Here is a 19,007-nt window from a genome sequence, read left to right on the forward strand (position 1 = left end):
GGCTCAGTTTTCCCTTTAATGTTTAAAACAAACAAAAGAAGAAAATGGGTCCATTTTTCCATTTCCCGTTTTAAACCTTCAGTTATTGAGTCCATTTTTGTTGTTGCTTTAAACCAAAAATTAATAAAACAGACCACATTTTATTTTTTTCCACATGAAACATCGTATAAAATAGAAAACAAAACAATGTCTGCTTTTTTGTTGTTGTCTTAAACCTAAAAAAATATAAAATTAGGATCATTTTAGAGGTTTATTTTCTTAAACCAACCATAAAAAAAATTAAAATGAGCCCATTTTATTTTTTCTAGTTTCCACCTATAATGATAAACAAAAGAGAAAGTGGACCCATTTTTTTGTTTTTTGTTTTTAAATCAAACATTTTTTACAATTTAAAAAAAACAGAACACTGGCCTATTTTTGCTAATTTCTTTTAAAGAATTAAAGAAACAGAAAACAGACTAGATTGTCTTTGTTCAAAATTTCCACTGAATTTAACTTTTTTTCTTTACTCCAAAATGACGTAAGTTTTCATTTTTGAATCGGAAAAAACCTACAGATCATCAACAGATCGCCACGGCTGACCGGAGTTTTATTATTGTTGTGATTCTGACAGCATTAATTTTCTGCTTTTTGGCTGCTAATGAATCCCAGATGGTCCTGACATTCACACCTCGATTGTTGCTGCTAGCTGGATGTTTTCCAGACGGATGTAGCAAAAATAAAAATAAAAAAGCCGGTGAAAAGTCAGAAACGTGGCGGTGTGAACACTGGAGAACTGAAAACTGGGAGTCTGTAGATATGGAACCACTAGACTAGAGCGTTTTTACTGCCTGTTTTCCTGTAAATACCCACTTCGATGTTAAGAACGGAAGCAGGTGAGGACGCAGAAGAAGAAAAACAAGACGCTTTTCTTTGACTTTTTTTGAGTTTTATTTAGTTTATTCGCATGTTTAAGCACCTGTTCTGTAGATCTGAGGCAATACGCTGCAGGGTTCCAGGAAAAAAACCCAAGTTTTTCTTTTCTTTTTCCTCCAAACACTGAGCTGTTAAAGTGAAAGCGTTTTCTGGAGAGAGTCACACGTTTAATGTTCTTTTATGCACACCGTAGCTTCACGAGCGGACTCTTCTTTTACTGGATCTTCTTTTGCCTGGCGGTGGAGGTTTGAGCAGCGACGGCGCTTTAAGGCCAGCTGAAGCCTTTTACATGAGCAGGATGATCCACACCCTGTGAATAAAGGTCAGGAGGCACAACCATAGAGCAGAAGATATATATATACTGTAAGAACTTTCATTATTCCGATGATATCTTAGAGAAAGACAAAAAAGTCACTTATTAAAGCTTAGCCGTCTTTCTACAGAATAGAGAACATAGCTATAAGGATTTCTAAACGGAAAAAAAGACAAGACAATGTTTTTATTGTGGTATTATTTGTATTTGTATTTCAATTTTTGTACGTATAAAGACTGTGAACGTGTGCGAGTGTGTGTCAGAGTGTGTAGCCGAGCAGGTGTGTGTGTGTGTGTGTGTGTGTGTGTGTGTGTGTGTGTGTGTGTGTGTGTGTGTGTGTGTGTGTGTGTGTGTGTGTGTGTGTGTGTGTGTGTGTGTGTGTGTGTGTGTGTGTGTGTGTGTGTGTGCGTGCAGGTGTGCGACATGCATGTGGGTGTATGTGTCCACATCGTCTGAATCACTGGAAAAGACAACCTCAAACCTGGTAACACACATCTGTGATGTTGGGAATTCTACAATAAATGTCCTCTCCTTGTACAGCAGCGACCTCAGCCCCGCTGTCCTTCTTCACACCTGAGTTACACCAAACACCTGCCCAAAAGGACCTGAAACCTGTCAACAACTGCTTCAAACTTGTCCAAGTTAGACCAAAAATGGCTTTAAAATTGTCTAAAAACTGTCCAAAAGGACTTTAAACCTGTCCACAATTACCTTAAACTTATCCAGGTTAGATCAAAATGATTCTAGAAGTGTCCAAAATGACTTTTAACTGCTCTAAAATGACTTAAAATAGTCTGAAATTGGGTAGAAAATGTCCAAAAGGGACTGAAAACTGTCCACAATTGCTTCAAACTTATCCAAGTAGTTAAAATAGACCAAAATGGTTCTAAAATGACTTGAAATTGGCCAAAATTGGTTTTGATTGGCGCACACATGTCCTCATAGAAACTGATGTAAGCGGTCACAGTGTCTGGCCGATCGTCCAGGTTGCTGTTGGCAGCTTCCAAAAGACTCCAGTCTGTTCAGCCAAAAAAGACTTGAAGTTCCTGCTTTGCCTCACTGGTCCGTTTCCTCACAGTTTTAACCACAGGTTTTCATTGTTTACTCCATAAATAGTGGTGCAACAGTGGTCCAGCGTGTTGCTGTTTCTGGTGGGGCAGCTAATATTCTGTTTGTGTTTTGGTAGCTCTAGGTCTAATCTCGCTCTGTTGAAGTCCCTCATGAAGATAAAAAGCGAGTCCGGATGTTTCTGTTCAAATTGTTCAGCGAGAGTTTGCAGCACTATAGCTGTGAGGATCTGGGAGGGATGAAGGTAAAAAAAGGACAAACAGCATCAAAAAACGGACAAAACAACTGTGTGGTGACTAAAAACAGATTTATTTTAACAAAAAATGACATTAAAGGTGCATCAAATAACACAATTGTACAAAATCCTTTGGAAAATGTCTAAAAGGACTCAAAGTACCCAACGTGAGTAATGAATTAATTAAAAATGATCCAAAAAATAAAATAAATTCGTGCAAAATGACTTCAAACTGCTTAAAAATGGTCCAAAATCAGATTGAACGGATAATTAGTTCAGGTTTTGGGATTAATTGTAGCCTATTTTCAAATGTAAACAAGTATGAGACATATATGGCGTAAACATACTGCAGTTACACGCTGAAAAGTAAATGTGAAGTCTGATTATCAACTAAACTTTAATCACAATTAAGCTGAAACTTATTTGCATGGATGTAAAGTTAAAAAATCTCCAGAAATTTATTTAAAATTGACTAAAATTATTGAAAATGTTGTCCAAAGTGACTTGCAATTTGTCCAAAATTAGTACACAACTGGCCAAATGATTTAAAATGTGACGAAAAGGAATCAAAAGTTGTCCAAAATGGCTTTGACCCACTGGAGTTGACGTATGCGCCTGCGCAGAAAAATTCACATCACTGATTTAAGATGACGTAACATTAAGGCGGTCCGTTTCAACTTGTGTTGAAAGTGCGGATTGGAAACTACCAGTTTTTGAATTGTGTTGATGGGCCAAATTAAGCCAGAGTTATTAAAAATAATAATAAACGTAATGCTTTTTCTTGAACTTTATCGCGTTTAGTAAGAGTTTGGTGCAGGATGAAATAGCAAAAATGATTCTTTGGCGCGTGCTGGTAAGCCGAAAGTGCTGAGAAGAAAAATAAGCACAAATACACGACACTCCTCCTTTCCTATTGGTTGAAAGTTCTCCACATCAGCCAATCATGAAGCTGCAATGGTTGCTAAGTGGGAGAGAGTGGACTGTTTGTTTTTGTTTCAAAGGCAGAAGAGGAGCAGCTGACAGCAGGAAGGTGAGTTCTGATCGATTTATGCCATTTATTGTGTTTGGATTATATCGTTAATGTGTAGTATTTTGTGTTTACTGTGTAGTTCAGCTTGTTTACCGTGCACTTTAGTGTGTTAACTGTGTAGTGTGGTACCCTTCTCTGTATCTGGACGGAGCTGAATGGACGGCTAGCACGGTTAGCATCGTATAAGAAGCCGAAAGTCGGTGTTTGTGGAGCGATGGCAGCCCCGGTTGGCCTCTCAGAAACCCCACGGTACCGTAAGATGGTCTAAATGAAGCCGACATGTCGTCTTAAACCGAAACATCCCTGTTAACTTTATTGCCAAGGCTAACTGTTCCCTGCTGCTCAGGTTAGCTCGAGGCCAGCTAACTTGTTGAAGTTAATGTGTAGAAAATTAGCCTGGGAAAGGCACTGCCGGTAATTTAACGGGTATGTGACGTTAGGTCGATTCGAGGCAGTGTTCTGCTAACAGACTCAGCGGTTGAGATGAAAACAGACGAGGGGGTGTGGAGCCTCGTGTTGGAGCGGCCAGTGTTTTATTTTCCTACTCCCCAGTAAAATCTGACTCCTCCTGCAGCTCCTCACGTCCTGTAATGACCAGATACTTGATACTGCATACAGCAGCAGCAGCAGAGGTCCAGATGTTCCAGCTGAGAAAATTTGAAGGTTGTCATTTTGTTGCATTCCTAATATAATGGGGGAGTCAGATTTTAAGTGACCCAACCAAATCTGACTCCAGATTGAATTACTTCATGTCATACTATGCTTGCACTAGGAATTTGAAATGAAGAGCCACTGTGGCTCGCTCATAAGAATAACAATGAGCCACAAATTTCTGTGTCAGTGATAGCGGAAAAAATGGATTCATTTTCCTGCATTCTGGTAGGCTGGCTACCACCAGCCTGAATCTCAAGTGAGATACAGGCTGGGTACCTGCTATTCATTTTCTTGTAGGGGTGGAGCAGTTTAAAATTTTCCACAGCCGTTGATTGGGCGCTGCATATGTCAGTCAGTCTGGGGCAGTTGAAGCTCACAGCCAATCGTGTCACTGCTAGCCGCTGACGTAAATGCAGAGCGACGGCAGCACCACGAAAAAGAATCATTGCTGTGTTTGCTCATGTGTTTGCTTCTTTCGCCATGTCGCCGGACGATTCTTGCCGTTTATGTAAAGTAAACATGAGGGAAAGTGGACCCCGTGTTTATGCACACTCCACAGATATGTTTGTGTCAAAAACAACGCCGACCATATCAGATAGGTTAGCGATGATGGACCTGATAGTCACCCCGGAGCCGGAGCAGTCAAACAGATGCTGCCAGCGCTGCACCTCCACACTCGGTCGGCTTGAAAAAGACTTTCCTTTATTCAGGCAATGGGAAGAGAACGTCCGGTTAAGCAGCGTATCGAAAAGACAACGTGAACCCACCCCGTCCAAGACACCGAGGACTTTGAAAAAGACCTGCCCAAACCCACCGAGTCCACTAGCTTGTTCCTTCGGAAACACGACAACAAAGGTAACGCTTCTTCTCAATTGTTCTCGTGTCTTTGATTAGATGCATGTTAAGTACATTAACTTAACCGCGCTACAATCTCACGATGAACAATGTAACGTTAGCAGTTGTTTAAGTCACTTTACTTGACTTATATGCCAATAAGAAATAACAAAGATAACGATTTGCAGTTTATATTGTTGTCTGAGACAATCTGGAGAGGGGAGGACATTTGAATCCACCCCCACAGTTGTCTGTTGCGGTAGATTCCAGCGCTTCACTCTTTTATTTGACCATAATGTCAACAATCCATCCCAAACCTGGTTGGGCCATAAAGTACACGTGTTTATTAATACATTACGTTTATTTATTCAATGATATAAACAGTCAATTTCTTCAAGACAATGCATTATCAATATCATGCCTATTTAAGTGCACTAAAACCTAATTGAGGTTTAAAATATTCAATACAATTAAAATGTAACCAATCCCAGAAGTGTTTGTTTTTGACAGCAAACAAGAATTGCTCACTAATACTTTGACTTTGTTAAAGTAGCCCTTGTAATTATATTGTTATTTGATAAGTTGACCTAGAGCACGCTCTTAATATTATTACTGTGACTTGAGTTGTGATAAACGGACCACTTATAATAAACAATATTTATCATCTATAGGCTGGCAAAAGGATTGAGTCCCTGAACTATGCCTACACTCTCTGCGCATGCTTTTTGTAATATGCACTGATCAAAAGAGTCAATTAGAAACTACTGTTAATCTCCCCAATCATAAAAAAACATAGCTTGATGACAACCATTTCTAAAATGACAAAAGCACTTCAACCATAACACTAATGTGTATGATGACACTAAGTGTATACTTTGTGTATAACTAAGAATATTTCTTTCAGGTTTCTATCAATTATCCAACTCAAACACTGACGAGGGAGTGCCATCCTGAGGAAGATCCCATAATTAAATCCATAGCTCTGAAGAGATGGAAAGAGGCTGCCAGTCATGCACTGAAGCATCGTCACCTGCAAGACGAAATCAAAGATGAAGTCATCAAGTTAATAAGAAAAGAATGCGATGTACTGTGCTCTCGCAAGTATGACTTCATTCTGTGGAAGTCTAAACCGGCAGACCTCAAGTCATTCTCCTTCAAATGTTTAAGAGATGACCTCCATCGGCTTGCTCCCTTTCTACTTTCATTTTTCAACTGTGTCACAAACAACAACGACTTAGCTAGCTGTACTGCTGCAGCCATTGCAATAAGAGGCAGAAAACCGCAGCTAGCAGCATTATCGTATTGGATCAACACAGTTCTCCAGTATGGCGGAGCAAAAAAGTCTGTCTTCAATCGCCTCTCAAAATTGTCGATCACCACATCCCATAGGAAAGCAGTTAAAAAGCAACACGAGTTGGCACTTGGCTGTGGGGCTGATTTTGTAGAATTTAAAAGTGGCTTGAAAGCTACAGACACTGAACTGTCAGAGGGATCAGAAAGCCTTGAGGACTTTCATCTCACAGGTGAGGGAGAACTGTACCCCACATGAAACACATTTACCTTGTCAGTTATATTTTGCTCCATTACTAATTTATAAATACATGTGTTGTGCATGGATAGAGAGTCTGATAGTCATTTTAACTATCTTGAATGAAATTCCAGAATAGGTGTATTTGTATATGTTTATCAATATGTACATGTGTTAATCTAATGTTCTTTAATACCAATTATGCTTTTAAACAGATGAAAACCTCACAACAGCCCCCAGACATGAAGAGAGTCCTGTGACCTGCCCACCATCATACCAAATAATTATGGACAACCTGGATTTTTTGTACACACTCACAGCCAGTCCATCAACAACACCAACAAGAGTATACACTGGATACACCATCTTGCAGTCAAAGACCGTGTACCTACACATCACTTCTCTAACATCAAACCAACAACAGACATTCAACAGTACAATCTGAAATCCTCACTTCCTCAGCGGAGCACTCAGGCTTTAATGCGCAGGGAATTTATTGTTCTTGCCACTAGAATGCTGACAAAGTACATGTCAGTATTCGAAAGCTTTGGAGAGTCAGTGGTTAATCACATTCCTCATCAGTGTTCCAGTGAAATGTCAGCAAGATCAACTGATGTAAGTTGGAACATATTGTATTTTTTCAACACTGCATACATCTCTGATGTACTCTTTCCTCTCTAAAGTTCCCCTTAGGCCTCTTTTTTAAAAATGAGAACCAGAGAGGTGACTTAGTGGAAGTCTTGAGAGAAATTCAGCAAGAGTAAGTAAAAAAGTAAATTAAGATCCGATCTGTATTGTATATGTATCTATTAATCTGTCCATCTATCCACCAGGCACATGCTCAAAGACGCTGATTGTGTGCAACACTTACTAATTGGAGGGGACCGTCTCACAGAGGCTAACTGTCGCAATGTGCAGTGGGGATTTTCAGACGCAGATACTAAGGAGGAAAGAATGGAGGGAATGCATTTTAAATTTGAGGACTGGCATGCTATCAGAGTTCTGTTTGAGGTGAACGACCATATCATAAACTATTTGGTTAATTGAAATTATATTTAAAGACAAACACAAGTAACAGTCCATATAACTACACATATGTGTTGCATGTTGACTTTGTAGATCCATCACAAGATCTTTTTCAAAGAGTCCACCACAGACCATGGCACACTATTTGCGAACATGACCAAGTTGAGGTAAGACTACAGACGTTGGCAATGCTGTATAAAGTACTTCTGGGAAAAGTTAAAATCACCAACTGAAAAGTAAATTAAGTAAATGTTCATTGTAATGTATTTTTCTAGAATTTTAAAAGCAGGAAAAGTAATTCAAAATATCACATCACATCCATGTACCTTGGCCACTTTTTTTTTTTTAAAGTAGACATCACAAATATGAGATGAAAAATATGAGGTAACATAAGGTCAACTCAAGAAACATCAGTTTAAAAACTTAAACCAGAAGATGCAAGGTCTACTGTGTTGTTGTAATGAGGAAGTACTCTGCAATAGTGTGCATTTTACTCTGGGAATATTATGAACTTAATGTGTAAGTTATGATTGTAGAATGTGTCTAAAATAATACTTAAGCTCAGTATTGAAGTATTTTTAAACTCATAACTACACCACATTGCTTCCTTATTATTGTGATCACTTACACATTGACAATTACATACAAACATTTGAAACTTTAAATTTTTTTGTGTATTAACAGTCTTTAATGCTTCCCACAGTTTCTGATGACTCAATCAACTGTGAACATGGCTGTTCTTTGTTCTGGGATGGGAAATGCAGACATCATGAATTCAGCTCTGCTGTTCCCGGGGATGTTGGTTGTGACATTGGCAGGGTATTGTGTTTTCAACTATGAATTGTATGAATGTGATGTTTGCTTGCTTACTTACATTATAAGTAATGTTATGATATTTAGTTTGAGAATGTGAGAGTCGAGTGCAGTAAGGGAGTGAGTGCATTGAGTGACTGAGTGCACTGACATAAGGTGCAGATGGGCAACAGAGAAAATTAACTGTTGCGCAGTGAGAAAATGAATGAGAAGTTTCCCTTACAAAGAATGTTCTTCAACTGCAGAAAGAAACACAAGACATTGATATATGTGACCTACACTACATTGACATAGTATGTCATCCCAGGTGCAGCGCTGCCAAGAGTGGACCTCATTCAGCATTCAATGCTTACAGGGACTTTGTGATCAAGGACACAACAGCCCTATTCCTAGCAGCTGTGATTGAGCATCTTGGTTTTCTTCATGTCACAGGTAAATCTGCAATTACCAGAAATTAAGCGGATGTTCATCCATTATTTTTTCAGTGATGCATGACAAAACTATGTCCCACATTAGTACAAACATGTTAGCATTGGTTTGGAATACTCCTGATTACCTGGTCATATAATTAGAATGTCAACAAAAAGTTATTTTATGTCATTGAAAGCAAAATGAAACATGTATAAAGTATGCATTCATTCAACACAAATATATTTGTTATTTATTTAATTTTAATGATTTTAACCAAGAAGTAAGTAAAATCATAATTCAGTCTGTTAAAAAAGATAGAACATTGCTTTGAAATTTACCAATAAAAAGTAGGATATTTAGAAATGTTGACCCACTATATGAACATAAAAAAATGAGCTCTTACAGCACTAAGTATATATGTTGTACATGATCATATTGTTCTTGTTCACAAGTTTTACTTGTCAGTCCTTTAAAAAAATAATTATATATATATATATATATTGCATTTAGTAATATTCTAATTATTGGACATGCCTATTTTTTAAAATAGTTTTCATTTTTTTCCAATTTAGATGATTAAACTATTATTTGAAATAAATCTGTGTGGAATCAATGTTTAATTTACAAGTTTATCTTGAATGCCATTATGTAAATAAAATCAGGATATTTTCTATACTTTGTTTATCCTGTTAGATTGTCCTGAGTCCCTCATACCACAGCACATCAAGGAGGCCTCTCCAGAAGCAAGAAGATCATGGTTCAACAAATTAACAGCTGAAATTGTGGACAAATATGTTCTTCTTCCTGGCATCACAGAAGCTGCAGAGTCTGCTAGAAAAGCATCTGCAACACCGGTTCTAAAGAATCAGTTCCCATGTCGAATGGAGGGTTGTTCACGCACATTCACATATTACAAAAGCAGACTAACCCATGAACAGAAAATGCACAACCTGGTTATTCCAACTGACACCACCCCAGCCATCAGCTCAGATCGCGATCACAAGTATGAACACACTGTTGCCAGATTGGGTTTCAGCTTCATTCTTTTGGACTTTATGGATGCAGTAAAGGAAGGAGACGGCGAAAGGCTGATGCGTCTCTACACAGTTGCTCTGTTGTTTTACAAAGCATATGGACATACAAGCTATGCTTACAGTACGTTCATGCTTACTGTACAACTGAATGCCACGTTGTCTCCACAGGTTGCTCACAGTCTCATGTGGAACAGATTCTGGAGCACCAGGGGAGGCAAGGGACGAAACATTCCACTAGATTTGCATCTGGAGCACTTAAATGGATTTTTGAAATCTTTCCTGAAGGGCCTTGGGCCTAACCTAAATGAGACTTCAGCAGCCAGAATAAGCAGGTCCATTGCTGTCTTCAAAGAAATGATGGCCGGCACCGATTTGGAAATGGGAATATCGAGGCAAACTGGTGCTCATCATGTGGACATGACCAAAGACATCCTCACCTTGGTAGACACACTGCAAGAGGCAGAGCTTTTTAAACAAAAAGCAGGTCGTGTCTATGCTGCCTTCCCTGGTTTCCAAAGAAACCTACTGTCAAAACTGGATCCAAAGGCACTTTGGAAGTGGATGATGAGCAAGCTCAGTGAATGGCGTAGTGTCCCTTTGTAAAGCTTTTGAGACATTTCAATCATTATTGTTGGCATTGTAAATAGCTATATATTTAAACAAGCGATTTCTGTTTTAAATTTATTAACATTTTATTAAAACTATTTTTTCCTTCAAACCTTGATTTGGTTATTTGAGTTTTCAAGTGACACAATAAAGCATATATTGAGTTTAACAATAGAATTTTTATTCAAGGTGACATGGACAACAGTTATTTACATTAGTTCAGAAATTAATCTGAGAGGGGGAGCAAAGACAAGCCTGATGCAATGCTGCTTAATGACTTGGTAGTGTCTTCATCCTCATCCTGAAAATCAAAGTATCCGGTGAAGTCTATATCAGGTGGCAAATACAGTTCTTCACAAGTGTCTGGGAAGTCACACAAATCAAAGTCTTTAAACACTTTGTGAACGATCCGGAGAATTTCCTGGCCATGTTTTATGTCAAATACAGGAAGATTGCTCATAATGTCAGTTATGTTAAATATTTCAGGAAGGCTTTCAATAACTGTTTCAATTAGCACATTGCTGAAACCAGTGCAGAGTGAGACATTTGTGTACAGGTGTTCATCTGGTGGAATTAGACTGTCCCTATACTTCTCCAACAGCTCTTTGACCTGTCCCTGTTCATGCAATGTGACTTTTCTGCATCTGACAGGTGATAGATTCTTTTTTGACATTTCAAAACTGGGTGTAGCTACAGAGCAACAGTCAGAGTTACATTTGCATACTGTATGGCAAAAAGTACAGCAAGAATGTCCCGGCTTGATACTAGATACCTCTTCCTCAAAATGTGAATATAGGGCCTTCCTAAAACACCCATTTAGGCTTTCTTGAAGAACCGTCTTTGCTGCATTGTCAGTGTTGGCAACCTGTTTGTTTGCGTAAAGAACAGCATGAGCAGGAGAGCCATCTCTGCCTGCTCTTCCAACCTGCTGGAGAATGGCCTCTGGGTCCTCTGGTAAGCCATACATGATCACATGGGAGACCTTGGGGAAATTTAGGCCAACTCCAAGTGCTGTAGTTGCCACAGCCACTCTGCAGTTCCCTTCTCCGTTAATTGAAGACAGTACCCTACTCTTGTTTACAGGTAGAGTGTGGCTGTGAAACATCCCAATAAGGAGATTGTCACCTTTTTTCTCTTCGCCTACCCAGGCACTGTCCCCAAGTTCAGACTTCAGGTGGAGGAATACTCTTGTCACAGTGTTTATTGTACGGCAGTATATAATGACTGGTAACATATCCAGTCTTCTCTCTTTCAAGTTCTTCACCAGCCAGTCGAAGCAGTCTAGAGAGTCTGTCACAAGCCGCCTTACAGCAAGTCTAATGTTGGGTCTGTTGGGGCTAACAATAATGTTGACTGCATTCTGGAAGTGTAGCCGTCTTCTCACAATGTCTCTTGAGTGCAAATCAGCTGATGCAGTCAAAGCCAATACAGGTGTTCCTGAAGAAAAACATACACACATTCAATACCTCAATAACACTGAAATAATTTTCAGGGCAGGCAGATCACCACATTTTTGCAATATTTAATTACAGTGTATACATAGTATGATATTTAAGCAGTACTTTGAAAAGAGCTACTTTAAAATAAATAGAAGACAATACTTAATCACTGCTATATATATTGTAATGTCTTACTATAAGACATGGTTTTTAATGTGATACATCATTGAAAGGTTAAAACCTGTATATTTAGAGTATATATATATGTATATCTAGAGATTAAGTCATCAGACTTTCATCTGTAGTACAAAATCACAGGTAGATAGTGTTACAGATTACCAACCTGGTTTGACGATTGCTCGAAGTTCCCCCAACCTTGCAAAGCTTTCTCTGAAGGCCTTTTGTCCTCTCCCCGCATTCCCCCTGTTTGAAAAGAGAAAAACACAGGTATAGCTTAGAAATGTTCAATATGTCCTAAGGAAGTATTTGGCGTGTGTATTTCACATTTTGTCACAATTCTGACTGGAGCTTCAACTACTTTAAATAAGTGGTTTGGATGTGCTCACCAGAAGTTTAGACAGTAGATTTAAAGTGAAAAGTAAAACGCTATCTCTGCCACAGTAGGTACAGGTATAACGATATAAGTATTAAACACACCTCATCTTTCTACATACACACGCTCCCCTTCTGACACTAATTAGTTTATATTAATAACACTTACCACTTGTATGTAAGATGGACTTCATCCACGACGATGCCTATAAGGTTGGTCTTGTATGCTTCGGTGGATAGCATGTTCTCCCACTTGGCGCTTAGCCATGCCTCGGGGCTGCCAAACACCACCTGGTACCGGCAACTCTTTATGTCTTTTTCTTCCCCGAGGCCCAACTGAGTCGCAGAAATCCCGAGGTCGGCTGCTTCCTTTATCTGATCCTCTATCAAGGCAATCAATGGCGACACTACCACAACAACAGGGGTCTTGATAGATCCGATTTCCTTCGCAACTAACGGAGCTAACTGGTAAATTAGACTCTTGCCAAATCCCGTGGGCAGTAAAGCTAATACATCTTTCTTTTTGTTGACAAAAGCTTCTAAGGCCAAACGCTGTTCTTGTTTTAAAATAAACGGTCTTTCTAAACTATTCAGAACTCTGTCCAATGCTTGGTCGAACGCAGCCGCCGCCATCTTTTTTTGTTATGAACAACCCATCATGCATTGCGCGTAGTCGCTTAGTGTGCGTCATCGTCTAACTGTCCCTCCCCGTCCTGTGATTGGATCCCTGACTCAGGGACAAATTCAACCCCAGGTCGCCAGACTGCCTAGTAAACGAAATGACAATGAGTGCACAGGCAGTCTGGGTATTCCCAGACTAGCATTCTGGTGCATTTTGAGGTAAAAAAAAAAAAAAAGCTCAATTAAACAGTTCTGTTTTACTATTTTATTTCTACTTATATGTATGTATGTTGTTATTTTTATTACAAACAGGCAGTCAGGGATGAAGACACATTCCCATGTATATATGCATTTGGCCATTTAAAAACCTGTACCTGAAACATGTTCATGATCAAAACTTTTTGACCCATAAAAATATTAATTTCATGTCCAATTTACCTTCTTTTCCTCCTATGTCCAGGGATGAGAATTTTCCGCAGATCCGCGGAATTCCGCTGATTTTGTCATTGCCAGGGTCATTCTTGTATATTGTCTAAATTCGAGGAGAAATTTTTTTGGGGGGGTGAGGTATGTTTATGGTCGGCGAGTCGTAATATCGAACGGCTGCTAATATCCACCGCGCTGAATGCTAGCCGCCACTTAGTGAGAGCAGTCATGTACAGCAGTGTTTCCCCTCCTATAGAGTTCGGGAACGGACGTCATACCGCGGTGGATGGGATGCCCCCGCCATGTTTGTGACCTGGAATTGTAAACAGCCAAACAGCGTCGTTCGTGGAATCTATCGTTTACGTCCAAAAAATGGACCGAAAGAGAGGCAAATGCCCTATTATCTACAGGGAAAAACTGAACAACGAAGCCAAGCAAAGATACATGGAAAAAATTGGATTAATTCGTGGGATAGATCCATACGAGCACCAAAGCTGGTCCAGTGACTACTTTAACCCGTTAAGCTTCAGTGTAAGCTTTGAGATCTGCGTAAGCATTTCCTTAAATGTCTGAAGCTGCAAACGCGAATACACAAACACTATACACTGATGGAAAGCTTAGATTCTCATGAATCCGCCGGTATAAACCACTTTCAGATGTGATTACCACAGCGGGTAATATAAACACATTTGTCTGGAAAACAACAAATATCCATCCATCTGTTCTCCCGTGCTCCCCTGATGCCTTTTCCAAGCGGGAAAACTGAAATATTTCAGTCCGTTGGAAAATTTTCTCACAGACCAGTGGTGAGACTTACTGTCGCAACCCCCCACACAACATGTGCGCCCCATTGTTGCTGATGGCCAGAAAGTTTGCGTGCTAAAAACATGTACAAATATGCAGGTTTTAAGGAAGCCGCCAGTAAACCCTCCACAAATCCCAAGATGCTTTGCGACGTGACGTCACATTCCCGTTCTCTATATGACCGACGAGGCGGGCCGCCTCGCTGGTATAGGCGACCGCCTCATTACAATTTTGCCGACACTGCCGCCTCACTGGTCCGCACCAAAAAAAAAAAGTAATGCTAAATATTAGAAAGCATTGACACATAAGTCCGGTATATTCGCCGCTGAAATCAACAGAATAGCAGCCTTTTCTCACCATGGGTGAAGACAGCAGGCACATCCCTGTTGGTCGGTAACACTCAGTTCTCGTATGACATCCCGCGAGTTCGTGTTTCAAATGTCGGTCGTTCCGATTGGCGAACAACGAGCATGGCGGACAAGAAGCGGCAGCGCTCCATCGTTTCGTTTTTCGGGGCTAAAAGCAGGTGTGTATCACAGACATATGTCAAATTAAGTATCAAAGCTATCGCATGTCATCAAAATAAAGTGAGCAACGCAGTGTAGGCATCGATCTCGCTTCCTTTACTGAGTTTGCTTACTGTTTTGTTGTCCGCGGCGATACGAATTGACAGTGACTGCAAAAATGGCTCTCGTTAAAACATTTAGGCACGAAAAAACCCGTTCTCACGAACGAGACAAATGATTTCAACGGAATATAAAGTTCCTAGTTTCTTTTGATAAAATGATTTATAGAGTGCCCGAAATTATATCATTCAATGGCAAAACAAATTCTGTGTTCAAATTCTAGTTCTGTGTTCAAAAAGGTAACAGTTTTTGTGGTGAGGACATAAGGATTGAGAAGAGGAGGATAGACCTGTCACCTAATCATATTTAACATGAAGCATGTCTACAGTCCAGTACTTAACCTAAAAACCAGTAAAAAACAATAACAAAAAACAGTAAACGTACAACAGAAAACCCATGAAGTGGCCCCAGAGTGAAATGTAATTCACGAAGGGGGAGTAGGAAAATACTACAACACCTGTCGATCCGAGCCTCCACGTTTCTATTTATTATTCACAAAAACCCACTGATCTGCCTGCCATTGCTCTCTACTGCACCTAGCTGATCAGATGTGGGTCAAACAGCCACGAGCAAATCATCTGTGACACTTTTACCTGCTCTGTGCGTTAAACTGTAACCATTTCAGGTGTTTTTACCTGTTAAAATATCTTCTAAATTCAAAATAATACAGCCAAGAAGTGACTGTGTTGCTTGATTCTCACTTTATTGTACGTTGTTGATTATTTGTGGAATAAACAAATCATCTGTGTTGTAACACATTACCTGCATTACCTGCTCTGTGACCTAAATTACAACCAATCCAGGTGGTTTTACCTGCTCAGAAGAGAAATGACTAGCACAAAAGTAAGTTTTGATCAATTTGTGATGAGGGCTGGACCAAATATTCTGTCGTTACGATGATATCCTATTAATTTTGAGAGCTGAATATTTGGATCTTTCGGATTATTTGACTCGTCAGTTCGTCTTCCCCATCAGCCGATGTCGGACGATCCGAATATTCAACTCGTCCCTTCATCTACACCCAGAAATTGCTATTCGGCCAGTCCTATTTGTGACATTTAGAGTGTTTTGATTACATCATTAATGTGTTCACTGTGTAATGTAGTTTTTTGTTTTGTGACAGAACACTGAGGCCAGTCATGAATGTGGGGCGTGTAATGCAGCTCTTCTTTCGCCCGGGTAAAGCTGGGGAAGAGGAAGACAGCGAGCCAGAGTCTGACTTGGAGAGTGAGGACTTTGACGATGACGTGGTGGATCCGTCCTATGTTTTGGACGAGGAAGGAGAGGAAGAACAGGAAGAAGATGAGGATCTGACAGCAACGCTGCATGCTTTTCAGGGTCCAGCGCCGAAGAAGCGGAGGAAGCTAGTCGGATCCAATTCAGCGAAAAGGAAGCTAGTCGGATCCAATTCAGTGAAAAGGAAGCTAGTCGGATCCAATTCAGCGAAGAGGAAGCTAGTCGGATCCAATTCAGCGAAGAGGAAGCTAGTCGGATCCAATTCAGCGAAGAGGAAGCTAGTCGGATCCAATTCAGCGAAGAGGAAGCTAGTCGGATCCAGTCCAGCGAAGAGGAAGCTAGTCGGATCCAGTCCAGCGAAAAGGAAGCTAGTCGGATCCAGTCCAGCGAAAAGGAAGCTAGTCGGATCCAGTCCAGCGAAAAGGAAGCTAGTCGGATCCAGTCCAGCGAAAAGGAAGCTAGTCGGATCCAGTCCAGCGAAAAGGAAGCTAATTGGATCCAGTCCAGCGAAGAGGAAGCTTGGCACACCCACCCGGACCTCCCCCACCCCATCTACGCCCACCCGGACCTCCCCCACCCCATCTACGCCCACCCGGACCTCCCCCACCCCATCTACGCCTACCCCTACCCCATCTACGCCCACCCAGTCCAGATCTCGGCTGGCTCAGACATCAGAGTCGGAGTCGCAGTCTGATCCTTGGAAGACGGAGAAGGATCCTGACTCTGTTCCAGATATAAGCCGGTTCCAGCCACGGAGACAACCCGGAATCCAGTTGGAGACACTTTCCACCCACAGTCCGAAAGAACTTTTTCAGTTGTTTTTTGCTACCGACACAGTCTTGAAAATGTGCAAATACACCAACAAGCACGCTGCAAGGAACAAGGAGTTGGGGAAGAAGTACAAATGGGTTGACGTAGAAATGGATGATCTGTACAAGTTCTTCGGTCTCCTATTCTACATGTCACTGGTGTCACTGTGCAGGATCCAGGACTATTGGAGACAGAATCACATCTTTTATGTGCCGTTTCCTGCCAAAGTGATGCCCAGGGACAGGTTCCAGACCATCCTTTGGAACATCTACCTCAGTGATCTTGAAGAGGATGAACAGAATGACAAGAAGGGAACACCAGGCCACGACAAACTGGCCAGAGTCAGGCCTCTGTATGAAGCCATCCGCTGTGCCTGCCAGGCGTACTACCACCCAAAGAGGGAGCTGGCCGTGGATGAGAGGATGGTGGCCGCCAAGGCCAAAACTGGCATGAAACAGTACATGAAGGTCAAGCCGAATAAATGGGGCATCAAACTTTTTGTACTGGCTGAGTCAAGCAGTGGCTACACCATCCAGTTCGACATCCACACCGGCAAGACTGGAGCTATACGTCACCATGGGCTGGCCTATGATGTGGTCATGAACCTGATTCAGAAGTCCTCTCTAGGCACCGGGTACCATATTTACATGGACAATTTCTACACTAGTCCCAGACTGTTCAAGGACCTGACCAGCATGAAGTTTGGAGCGTGCGGCACCTACAGGGAGGGCAGGAAGGGATTCCCCAGAGTGAGGGAAAACGATTTCACCAGAGACAGTGAGAGAGGTTCTGTGAGGTGGATCAGGCAGGGCCAACTGCTTTTTGTGAAGTGGCTGGACACACAGGAGGTGTCCATGTGCTCCACCATCCATCCTGCATTTTCAGGTGACATGGTGGAGAGAAGGATGAAGGATAAAGATGGATCCTGGACTACCAGAAGGATCCCCTGTCCCACACCGGTCCTGGCCTACAACAAGAACATGGGCAGGGTGGAGCAGTCGGACAAGCTCATCCAGTACTACTCCACCCTCAGAAAAACCGCTTGCTGGTACAAGACCCTGTTGCTGCACTTTCTGGACATTGCAGCAACGAACGCCTACGTCTTGCACTGTGAGCTGAGCAGCGTGAAGTCGAGGCAGCCCATGACACACAAAGAGTTCATGACGGTGCTGGTGTGTCAGCTCTGTGACGTGGACATGGAAGGCAATCCCCGGAGCAGGAAAAGTGATCACATTCCCGTAGCCATCAGTGAAGTCCAGGAGTCAGCACAGAGAGCCCCCAGAGGCCGCCTGAGGTGCAAACGCTGCCTCCTGGAGGACGACGTAAGGAGAGACACATCCTGGAAGTGTCAGGCCTGTGAGGTGCCTCTCTGTCTTTTGACGAACAGAAACTGTTTCTTTCAGTGGCATAAATAATTCCTGTGAAATGTTTTTGTGGCACCTGATGGTTTTGTACATAGTTGCATGTGTGTGGTTTCTGCAGTAAAAAAATCAAACTTTTCCTACTCAGATTCTGTGGTGTTTTTTTTTTTTTTTGCAATGTTAGGTCCAGTGTGTTCATACATCATATCAAAATGAATAAATAATTGTAAAATCACACGTTAGGTTGTGCTGAAACATAGACACCAAGCAAGGCAAGCTGAAGTATAAAGGTACAATCAAAAGTGGTCAAAAACGGCCAATTGACCCCTAGAGCCTAAATGTGTCCGAACTCACTCAAAATTTGTAAAATAAATAAAAAGTCCAAAATGAGTCTTTCAGAAACAGTAAAAAAAAAAAAGATTTAAAATAATTAAAAATGCTCCAAAATGACTTCAAACTTGTTCAGATAGTTAAATAGACCCTCCAGAAAAACGCCGACAAAAATCCTTGATAATGCGAATAAATATGCGGGTTTTTTATGCCATTTTATGCGGGGAAATTGCGGAAAGTTGCAAAGTATGCGAATAGTTGTGAAATATGCAAAAATATGCACGATTCACCTGCCATCTGGCCGCAGAGGGATATTTCCTCTAATCAGACACTGG

The 19,007-nt window shown here is 41.1% G+C and overlaps 3 protein-coding genes across 9 annotated transcripts; 2 read left to right on the forward strand and 1 right to left on the reverse strand.

The window, feature by feature from the left end:
• Nucleotides 1-3,435: 3,435 nt before the first annotated feature.
• On the forward strand, nucleotides 3,436-18,491 carry LOC110958181 (piggyBac transposable element-derived protein 4-like). The gene is made up of 2 exons (XM_051940120.1): nucleotides 3,436-3,561; nucleotides 16,059-18,491. Exon 2 carries the CDS (start codon nucleotides 16,075-16,077, stop codon nucleotides 18,394-18,396), a length of 2,322 nt encoding a protein of 773 aa, XP_051796080.1. The 5' UTR covers nucleotides 3,436-3,561; nucleotides 16,059-16,074; the 3' UTR covers nucleotides 18,397-18,491.
• Nucleotides 4,453-10,579, forward strand: LOC110960395 (uncharacterized). 7 transcript variants are annotated; one of them, XM_051940136.1, is made up of 9 exons: nucleotides 4,453-5,070; nucleotides 5,954-6,572; nucleotides 6,793-7,192; nucleotides 7,261-7,337; nucleotides 7,411-7,588; nucleotides 7,697-7,770; nucleotides 8,307-8,422; nucleotides 8,724-8,848; nucleotides 9,521-10,579. In XM_051940136.1, the coding sequence occupies exons 1-3, from the start codon at nucleotides 4,696-4,698 to the stop codon at nucleotides 7,020-7,022; spliced, it is 1,224 nt and encodes a 407-aa protein (XP_051796096.1). In that variant the 5' UTR covers nucleotides 4,453-4,695; the 3' UTR covers nucleotides 7,023-7,192; nucleotides 7,261-7,337; nucleotides 7,411-7,588; nucleotides 7,697-7,770; nucleotides 8,307-8,422; nucleotides 8,724-8,848; nucleotides 9,521-10,579. The 7 variants fall into 7 exon arrangements, with proteins under 7 accessions (XP_051796096.1, XP_051796095.1, XP_051796100.1 ...); XM_051940135.1 differs by having other exon boundaries at nucleotides 6,793-7,337; XM_051940137.1 differs by having other exon boundaries at nucleotides 4,623-5,070; nucleotides 6,793-7,337.
• LOC127530202 (probable ATP-dependent DNA helicase RecS) lies at nucleotides 10,627-13,771 on the reverse strand. Its single transcript, XM_022207621.2, has 3 exons — nucleotides 12,628-13,771; nucleotides 12,250-12,329; nucleotides 10,627-11,904 (listed from the first exon to the last, which is right to left on the reverse strand). The coding sequence occupies exons 1-3, from the start codon at nucleotides 13,089-13,091 to the stop codon at nucleotides 10,694-10,696; spliced, it is 1,755 nt and encodes a 584-aa protein (XP_022063313.1). The 5' UTR covers nucleotides 13,092-13,771; the 3' UTR covers nucleotides 10,627-10,693.
• Nucleotides 18,492-19,007: the final 516 nt, after the last annotated feature.

The sequence above is a fragment of the Acanthochromis polyacanthus genome, chromosome 20 (genome assembly GCF_021347895.1).
Source record: "Acanthochromis polyacanthus isolate Apoly-LR-REF ecotype Palm Island chromosome 20, KAUST_Apoly_ChrSc, whole genome shotgun sequence".
Classification (NCBI taxonomy): domain Eukaryota; kingdom Metazoa; phylum Chordata; class Actinopteri; family Pomacentridae; genus Acanthochromis; species Acanthochromis polyacanthus.